This window comes from Corylus avellana, chromosome ca6, assembly GCF_901000735.1.
Source record: "Corylus avellana chromosome ca6, CavTom2PMs-1.0".
Classification (NCBI taxonomy): Eukaryota; Viridiplantae; Streptophyta; class Magnoliopsida; order Fagales; family Betulaceae; genus Corylus; species Corylus avellana.
In genome coordinates, this window is record NC_081546.1 from 18362496 (window position 1) to 18372976 (window position 10481).

The 10481-nt window shown below is 39.0% G+C and overlaps 1 protein-coding gene across 1 annotated transcript in view; it reads right to left on the reverse strand.

The window, feature by feature from the left end:
• LOC132183658 (DENN domain and WD repeat-containing protein SCD1) overlaps positions 1 to 10481 on the reverse strand; it is a 66379-nt gene that overhangs the window by 5426 nt on the left and 50472 nt on the right. The window contains exons 25-27 of the mRNA XM_059597017.1: positions 3144 to 3343; positions 2989 to 3053; positions 2745 to 2868 (exon numbers count right to left, since the gene is read on the reverse strand). Of these exons, the coding sequence (XP_059453000.1) occupies positions 2745 to 2868; positions 2989 to 3053; positions 3144 to 3343 (389 nt within the window). The remainder of the gene's footprint in view (positions 1 to 2744; positions 2869 to 2988; positions 3054 to 3143; positions 3344 to 10481) is intronic.

The following is a 10481-nucleotide window of genomic DNA, read 5'->3' on the forward strand; positions in this document are numbered from 1 at the left end:
AGATGATCAACGGACTCCTCATTCAGTTTACACATGCAGCACCCGTTGACCACGATTAGACGTCTAATCCCGAGATTGTCCATGGTGAGAATCTTTCCTAGTGCTATTGAATAGGCAAAGAAAGCCAGTTTCGAAGGGGCCTTGGTCCACCAAATATTCTTCCAAGGAAAAGGAAGATTATCTTTGTGAACTAGAATCTGGAAAAAGGATCTAACATTGAATTTCCCTTTGCGAGATGGGATCCACCGAAGCTTGTTTGCCCCCACTCTATTCCCCCTAAAGAAGTACCAAGAGGTAAAAGGAGGAGGCTAGAACATCCACTTCCCAATCGTGAGCCAAACTAATAAAGCTAATATTCCACTGAAGGGAGCCACTCAAATGATCCATGTTAACTGCGACAGGCACATCCTTCGCACTAGCAATGTTATATAACACTGGAAATGCTTCCTTGAGATATACCTCACCACAACACACAACATCCCAAAATCTGATCTTGTACTAGGCTTTTGGCATATATATATATAAAGCACAACCCTATTATTATTTTTTAAAAAAAAAAATCCAAAATTATTTATTAAAAAAAAAGGCCAAAACAAAAGGTACAAAGAAGCCCAAAACACCATCAAAAGGCCTAAAAACCCATATATAAAAAACGGTTATCAATCGCGAGGTATTGGTTTTAATAACTGGAGCGGTTGCAGTTATTAAAATCCAATAATCGCTTTAAGCGGTTGCAATTAGCGGTTAGAGGCAATAACTGCTAACCGTAACCACTTGTACAAGCCAATGATCAGTGGCTTACATTTGGTGCCCGCACCAACTCTCCCGAGGTGGGAAAAACTCAACCTCATCAAGTGTGGCTCATGGCGGCTCTAGCAATACTCCATTAGATCAGGATCAAACTGCTGCAATGTGTCCCTATTGATCCATGTGTAGACTGAATCTGGCATCCTCCCCAACAAACTACGAAACACTAAAGGGTGCTCAAATGGGTCATCTAGAATAACTGGTTGGCCCATACAGGTAACTAGATCCCATATATTAAATGTGGAGCTTAATACCATGGTCGAGTGGGATGTCAATAACATACACATTTGGTTCGACCCGCTGCAACCCTTTGAAAGGCCAGACACTACGAGCTTGCAATTTTTGAATGGATCCAATGGGAAACATACAGGTCTAATATGGACCATGACATAATCTCCCATGCTAAATGTAGTGTACGGCCAACATGAATCAGCTTGAAGTTTTTATTGGGAATTACTTGTTTGAATTTGCTTAATGATCTCATTATGCAAGTTGTAAGCATGTCGTGCAAATACTTCGGCTGACCTAGAAACCCTAGCATGTGATGACATTGGGAGGAGGTCTAAAGGTTTTCTAGGCTTATAACAATGTACAACTTCAAATGGACTAAAGCCTATGGATCTATTGATGGAACTACTATAAGCAAATTGAGCTGTGGTGAGAATCAAATCCCAATTGTTGTTGTGTTCACCCATCAAACATCATAAAAGATTTCCTAGACTATGACTGACTAACCATCTCTCTGGATGGTAGGCAATGGAGAACTTCAATTCCGAACCCCCATGTATCATAGGGTTTTTGAGAAATAAATCATGAATCAAACGTCCCTATCAAACACTATGGTTCTTGTGAAGACCATAGTGTTTGACAACCTCTTTCGAAATAGAGCTTAGCAACTTGAGAAGCATATGAGGTCTTGGCACATGGAATGAAGTGGGCCATCTTGGAAAAGTAGCCCATTACCACAAAGATGGAACCTTGCTTCTTTAAGGCACGTGGAAGCCCAACCAAAAAGTGCATACTCTCATCCTACCGAGGGCAATCTAGCAGAGGGAGGGGAGTGTAAAGGCCAGTATTCTGCTTTCTGTGTTTGGCCAATTGGCACGTTCCATATTGACCGATCAACGCAATCTCTCTTCAGGCATGACAAATAAAATTGACGCTCCACTTCTTCTATTGTCTTGTCACGTCCAAAGTGTTCCGAAAGGCCTCCGGCATGAATATCCCAAATTAGGATATCTTGCTTTGACGCCAATGAGATGCAAAGCTTGTTGGCTCGGAATAAATATCCATCTTGGAGGTAATAGTCATCTGCAGTAAGGCACTGTCCATCTCGTAGAGCTAAGTATACCTCTCCAAAATCAAGACACAACTCATAATCCTCTTTGAGGCTTTCAAACCCCATCATACAGAGCAAAGTCACTCGGCAACTAACTGCATCTACCGCCTTGTTCACAACTCCTGATTTATGCTTCAACACAAATGAGTAGGCTTACAAGAACTCAACCCAAAAACCATGCCTATGATTGAGTTTCTTTTGTAAATTGAGGTTAGAGTAGAGCACAAACTCTTGTGGTAGTAAACGATGGCGCCAGTGACATAAGCCTCACACTACCGCATAAAACTATCATAAATTGAGTACCTCGGTTTAGCCTTATTTGGTTTTTCACTAAAATAGGCTATTGGTGACAATCCTAACAAATTACTCCACGGGTTAAACAGATAGGACTCAAATACCTCTTTATAATCTATCTACTAATATCTACTCAATTGTTGCACCATCTAGCTAGAACATCGGAGTGTTTTTAACTGCTTTTTTTATAGGTAGAATTTTCCAATTGTACAGTGCATTGGTTGTTCATCCGCTTACATACTTTCAGCATTCACCTTTATGGTTCCATACCCAGTGTATGATCAAATAAAAGATATACACAAACCTGTCCATCATGGCCTTTTAGCTCTTCTAGAAGCTGAGTTGTTTGTTTGTCCCATACTAAAACAGACTGATCGTCTGACCCTGATACCACCCTTCCTCGATCAGAACTTATTGCACGGATGGTTCTACATGTGGCAGAAAAGGACGGGCATCAATCCAAGGTGAATTAAACAACCACATAGGGCCAAGCAGAGTAGTTCATTGGCATCAATCAATCAAACCAGAAAAGAGGAAGAAAAGAAAACCTTGTATGTCCTTTCAGAGTTGCCCGAAGTTCAGAACCACGAAGACTAGGATCCCAAATCTTAACCTGCATGATTTTAGAAATAAACATATCTTTAATGCTGCATGTTACAAAAGCCTCACAATTCAAAGAAATTGCCCAAATATGCAAACTTACTGAGCAGTCTGTGCTTCCACTTATAAAGAAACCTGCATCTTCACGGTCACCCACAAGATCCCACACCTCTCTTCTTGTCACACAATGTAGAGCAGTAATGGCACCACTATGACCCCTAAGTATGCGAACATTGGTTTGAATTTTTTTCTGACCAGCAGAAGATAAATCTTGTTTGCGAGGGGTCCCAATCTCATTTGTAGCTGAACTTGGAAGACAATAAACCATGCTGATGTGCTGAAAATAAAAAAAATATAGTACACATCTGAAATCTTAAAAGAAAGAGATACCGGAATTCCCAGCATCAGAAGCCCATCTGCGAACACGACTAAAAGAGTTTGATCTGGATGCTGTATCCCTGCTGAACATGCTCTGAACCCAGCTCCTTCCAACACCAGAAGCCTCGGCCGGTTGCTGACTCTCATCTGTACCATCTTTTGAACGTGGGGACAGTAATCCAAGAGACGATATAGATTGGGTCTTTATAGAAGTGATTCCCCAGTAAGCAACACGTAGTTGCTGGATATGTGACAAGAATCCTCTGAGTTTTATCTGCAACAACGATTCGAAAAAAACATTTTCAGCCAAAGAATTCATAGGCAGAAGCAAAGCTTTAGTTTGATAAATCAAGAGGAAAGGAAAAAAAAATCAGAACAAAAAACCAACAATGAGACAGAAAAGTGGCAAAAACATATTGACCTAGTAGCTCAACACAAAACAACCAACGAGACAGAAAAAATATAAAAAATAAAAAAGAGGCAAAATATCAACCTAGCTCCTTATAACTTTGGTTTAGTGACCATCAAACCCCCAGAGCTGATGAACAACTAATCATTGAATCATTGAGACTGACAATAAATTCAATTCCAGCAAAAGGAAGCACTTTAAGACAATGGATTGACAAAAGCGATGGAAAAAGAATTACTTGAAAACTGCAGGATAAAATTACAATGATACTTCATATTCTTAACAAGTATGGGGAATTTTGTTTTACAATTTATTTATTTTTTATGACGAAGAACCCCCTTCAAAGCTGGGCCACTTCGTATACCCATCCATCCTTGTTGAGTAAACCTCGGACCCATGCAAAGTACCCCCTCCACACAGCGGGCTGGCCCCGAAGAATTGTTTGCACCTAAGGGGATTTGAACCTTAAGACTTGATGGAAATGTCACCAAGACCAAGGCCCTTGCCACTTGAGCCAACACCTTGGAGTTAATTTTGTTTTGCAATTTATACAAGCTCCATGGTTGTATATCACAGCATTAAACAAAATACAAAACAGTTTTGGTCCACATGATTCCCGTCTTTCCAATAATTGTTGGACTGCCACATATAATCCAGTCCTATGGAAGACCAAAACATTTCTAGGAAAAGAATGGGAAAACTATTCATGAAAATGATTTCCACCAATCTTTTTTTCTAGATATGCATATCATATGGATGTAAGAAGCAGTTAGCACCTTCTCTTTGTTCTCAACATCATAGACAGAGTATCAGCATGTATATACTTGATTTGTTCTTTGGTCTTTGGCTTAAACACAGTAATACGTTGCATTTCCAGTATTCCCTACACCATATCCATTTTTTCTGAAGTAACTTTTTTATCTTCTTATATGATTGAAGTCTGGGTCAAACCCCACAATTAATTCGTTGAATAGCTATACTATATCTATGACCGAAACTAAAAAGAGAAAAGTAGTACAAGATTAAACATTAAGAACATCGAAGATAATAATAACAAGCAATACAAGAAATCCCAAGAACATAAAGGCATCTGGCCCCCATAAAATACCTCATCACAAACACGGATAAGCTAAGGAAAAATGGAATCGGTATGCCACCATAAATCAGAGACATTAAAATTCAAAAATAATCAACAACACCAAAAGAAAAAATGGGATAAAAATAGTAACTCACAAACTGCTTATAGCCAATGCTGTTCTTCTCTGCTATTGTTTCAATCATGTACCAAGCATCAGTATCAGGAAGTCCCAAGCCAGCCTTTATGAAGAAATAAAACAAATTCAGAACAATATAGAATGAAGAAATGTATAAGTGGCAGGAGTGAGGGTAAGGAAAAAAAATTAAATACAACAGAAGACACACTACCATGTGTGATGCCACCACAATTAGCTGTGCTGTCACCAGAGATGCATAATTCGCCGAACTGACATAAAATCAGATAAGAACAATAAAGAGGAATTCCTTCTCACACAAACACTTTCCATGGTTTAATATTAAATTTATCCGTACACCCCCTAATTCAAAGAAAACTTAAGAGGGGGGGGGGAGGTCTCAGTGTATCCCAGAGGTGAAGAATTCTACACTATGTGCTCTCTTTGACAAATCTCACCCAGAAGTAATACCAATTTGATGCACAGCTAGAAATATGCATAAAATTGTACCCTCAAAGAAACCAATTGCCAAAGGGATTTATTTATAATAAACTGTTTACGCCAGTAAACGAAAAGAAGGTAAGAGACAACTTTATTAAACTCTACATACATCATAGAAGTTAGAATTTAAATATATATTTAAAAAGGAAGGGGAGGGGATAAAAGGACAAAACTAAAAGAAAACATGAAATCCTTTTCTTTTAGGCAAAAGTACGGAATCCTTACTTGCTTGAAGACCTCTCCATTAGATAGTCAAAGTATCCTTCCCAGAACCTATAAGAAAATCATAAAGAAAACATGAAAATTCCAAAACTCATCGGACCTCAAAAACCTAAAAGGTATTTAATGTGTGTTAAATCACCAAGTGTCCAAAAAGCTTAAGCTAAAAAGAAATAGTAAATTTAATCATTTAATTAATATTTTAGCACTCCTCACGTATGGACTCAAACTCTGCCTCAACAAATGAATTATTCTCACTAAAATTGAGGTATATTATGGAGTCAAAGTTTGAACTCAAGACCTACACTTTGATAACATGTTAAATCATCATTTGCCTAAAAATCTTAAACTAATAGGAAATGTTAAACTTAATCATTTAATTACTATTTTAACAATATAAATGAAGTTGACTTACAATCTTTTAAGGACCATTATTGCTCCTGTAAATAAAAAATACATTGGATGACAGAATTTTTTTTTTTTTTTTTGACACGTAATTGATATATCATTAAAAAGCATAAGGCACCCCCCCGTATTCACAAGAAATATACAAGAGAAGTAGCCTCAATAGTAGGGACACAAAAGAGCAATAAAATCATGGTAACCAATCACCACAAGAGAAACATATGCAGCTGTCCAGATATAAGTATTGAAAAATGAAGACTTAATTTCCTCCAAAGTCCTATCGTGGGCCTCAAAATTTATATCCTTTACTTCCTTCCATAGACACCATAAAAGGTATGAAGGCACCGTCTTCCACACCACAACACTCCGACTAATGCCGCACTCCACCAACAAGCATACAAATTAAAAATTCGTCTAGGCATAACCCAAGACAACCCAAATCAACTAAAGAAAACATTCCAAATGGCATAAGCAACCTCAGAATGAAGAAGAAGATGGTCAACGGACTTCTCATCCCTGTTGCACATACAACACTTATTATGGCATAGCGGAACACTAAGGTAACTAATCAAAGAGCATCTTTGATTCTGCAAGAAGAAGCATCTTCGTCTTCTATCCAGAAGATAAAAATATGCCCGCGGGCTAAAAGAAAGATAAAACTCCGCAGAGTATTTGAGAGAAAATTCTCTGATTCGATAATAATTCAATTGATTGAGTTTTAAATAATAAGCAAGCATATTTATAGAAGAGAAATACATGTAGAGAAAGTAAACCTACTTCTAGTAGAGAAAGTAAACCTACTTCTAGTAGAGAAAATAAATCTAATCCTAGTAGAGAAAGTAAATCTAATCCTAGTTGGAAAGTAAACATAATCCTAGTAGGGAAAGTAAACATAATCCTAATAGGAAAAGGATTATAAAGTAAATAAATAAAACCTTTTTTTTTTTTCTTTCTTTAGTGGGGACCGCATGTCCTGTATCAGTCTCCCCTTCTTGAAAAGAATTCGTCCTCGAGTTAAGTGCCGAATCCTCTGGTGGAAAATATTCAAAAATGTCGGCCACGTTGAATGTTGAGGATATCGCCATTTCTTCTGGAAGATTGATGACATATGTCGTTAATCTTTTTTAGTACCTTTTATGGACCATACTTCTTCCTCCTCAACTTTCCAGAAGTACCAGTCGGCAGTCGCCCCTTGCATAAATACACCATCACAAGATCTCCTTCTTGAAAAATCTTCGATCGTCAACCCTTGTCTGTCGCCTTCTTGTACTTGGCATAGAATTCTTCTAGATGCTGACAAACTCTCTCTTGGGTATCTTTCACCCGTTCTGCTAATTGCTCTGCTGCCACACTTGCTCCCGGTAACTTAGGTAAAGGTGCAAGATCTACTGCAAGTCTCGGTGTTCTCCCATAGACAACTTCAAACGTTGCCTTCCCAGTAGATCGATTCACCATGTTGTCGTAGGCAAACCCAGCCTGAGCTAAAGCCAAGTCCCACTACTTCGGTTTGTCACCTACAATACATCGAAGTACATTACCTAGAGTTCAATTAACAACTACTGTTTGCCTGCCCGTCTGCAGATGGCTCGTGCTACTGAAGTTCAATGTTGTGTCGAACCGCCTCCATAATGTTCGCCAAAAGTGAGACAAGAACTTGGTGTCTCAGTCAGAAGTGATAGACTTTGGGACTCCATGCAATCGAACCACCTCTCAGAAGAATAGATTGGCCACTTGAACAACATCAGATGTTTTCTTGCAAGCAACAAAGTGGGCCATTTTGGAAAATCTATCCACAATTACCATTATAGAATCTGCTCCTTGTTGGGTTCTTGGGAGACCCAATGCAAAATCCATTGATACATCTTCCCACAGTGCTTCCAGTATTGGTAGAGGCATGTATAATCCCGTAAGTTTGGGTTTGCCCCTTGGCGACCTGACAAGTCTGGCATCATCGGACAAAATTACCTACTTCTTTCTTCAATTGCGGCCAGTAATATCACTCCTCTTTCAGAGCAATAGTCTTGTCTCTTCCCAGATGACCACCCAAACCTCCAGCATGTAATTCTCGAATTATTTGTTCTCGTAAGGAACTCCTCGGAATGCACAGCTGATTCCCACGAAATAAATACCCCTCCTCAATATGTATCTCAGAAATTGGTTGCCTTGCCTTGCATTGCTTCCAGGTTTCACCAAAATCTTCATCTTCCTCATATAACTCCTTTAGGCACTCGAATCCAATCACTTCAGCTTTCATGGTGATCAACAGGGTAGCTCGGCGGCTCAAAGCGTCAGCTACAAGATTCAATTTTCCCTTGAACTTGTATGCCACTAATTTCACCTTGCGATTCTCGCGAATACTCATATAACCAAAGAACCTCTGTACCTCCATCACCCAATCTAAGAAATCTTCGATTTGAAGATGCATGTTGAATGATGATGGAAGATCAATCTTCATTTGATATTCGCGGGATTCCTCCCTACAATGATCCTGACATCTGGGTTAATCTTCATAAGCATCCCGGTAGCCAGCGCCTTGATAGACATTCCCCATATGGCCAGCTCCACCGCGCTTATAACCTCTGAAGCCTACGCCGCCACAACCGACTCCTCTATGTAATCCACCCCTCCGATCTACCCCAATGTCCCGTCCGAACACTCCTTTAACGAAGTCTTCATCGCCACTAAGATCGTCATAGGCCGGTGGTCAGTTTATGACTGCAAGTTGTTGGTGAGGAATAGGCCTCACTCGGATCCCATCGTCATCATGGGCAAGATTGTCCCCGTGATTACGAATAGAACCCATGTGCGTGCGCTCCATCATCTCCCGCATCTGGCTCACCTCCTGTTGCACCGTCTGCATCGTCTGCTGGAGTTCTTGGACTTCGACTCTCAAAGGAGCCTTCCTGTCATGAGCGGCGTTGTTAAGGGGATCATCACCGTTGTGCTGATTGGTCATGATTAAGATAAAGCATGCTCTGATACCAACTAACGTAGTGAAAGACAAAGATAACTAATCAAAGAGCAACGTCTTTGATTTTGCAAGGATAAGCATCTTCGTCTTCTACCCTTAAGATAAAAACAAGCTCGCAGGCTAAAAGAAAGATAAAACTCTGCAGAGCATTTAAGAAAAAATTATCTGATTTGATAATAATTCAATTAATTGAGTTTTACATAATAAGCAAGCCTATTTATAGAAGAGAAATACTTGTACAGAAAGTAATCCTATTTCTAGTAGAGAAAGTAAATTTAATCTTAGTAGAGAAAGTAAATCTAATCATAGTAGAAAAGTAAACATAATCCTAATAAGGAAAGTAAACATAATCCTAATAGGAAAATGATTATAAAATAAATAAATAAAAAACTTCTTTTTTTTTTCTTTAGTGGGGACCGCATGTCCTGCATCATATAAACCACATTGTCTATGGTAAGGATCTTACCTAGGACCACTGGCCACCCTCAACGGAACCATAGACCACCAAACACTTTTCTAAAGGAAAAAGACACAATCATGACAACTCTTGACTTTGTAGAAAGATTTAACACCAAACAAACCCCTTTTGGAAGGGACCCACCACAACTTGTGATTCCCTTCCTGTCTCACTGTCACAAAATACAACACCCTAAAACATGAGGCAAAGGTTTCCACCTCTCAATCATGAAGCGCTCTAGTAAAGCTCACATTCCATTAAACGACACATCCAGAAAATTCCACGAGTATCAACAAAAGCATCCTTTATGCTAACAATACCAAATAAAATTGAAAAGACTTCCTTAAGGGCCGTATGCCCACACCAAAGATCATGCCAGAATCTAACCTTGGATTTATCTCACACCACAAATCTAATATCACTACAAAACTTCCCCAACCCCTCCAAATATTCTTTCATAAACCCACCCAATACGCTCCGATTGGCTCGCTAGATCACCACCCTCCCCCATCAACTTCATATTTAGAGTCCACCACCACTCTCCATGATGCGAACCTCAATCGACGCGCTTTAAGACCCAACAACAATATTGGAATACGGACCCAAGAAAGCTAAAATGCAGATTTTTATAGAAAACCTTGACCCAACGTTTAAAGCTATTGATGGAGCTGATTGCTCATAATTTCCTTAGCAATGACATGAATTAATGGTTGATTATGGCTGATTGACTTTCCAATTACATACCAATTAATTGGATGATTGACTTGCCAAATTACATGCCAATTAATTGGTTGATTGACTTAAATCAACCTTAATTTTAGGCTTTTATTAGTTAGTAAAAAAGGACTAACTAATAAAAGCCTAAAATTAAGGTTGATTTAAGTCAATCA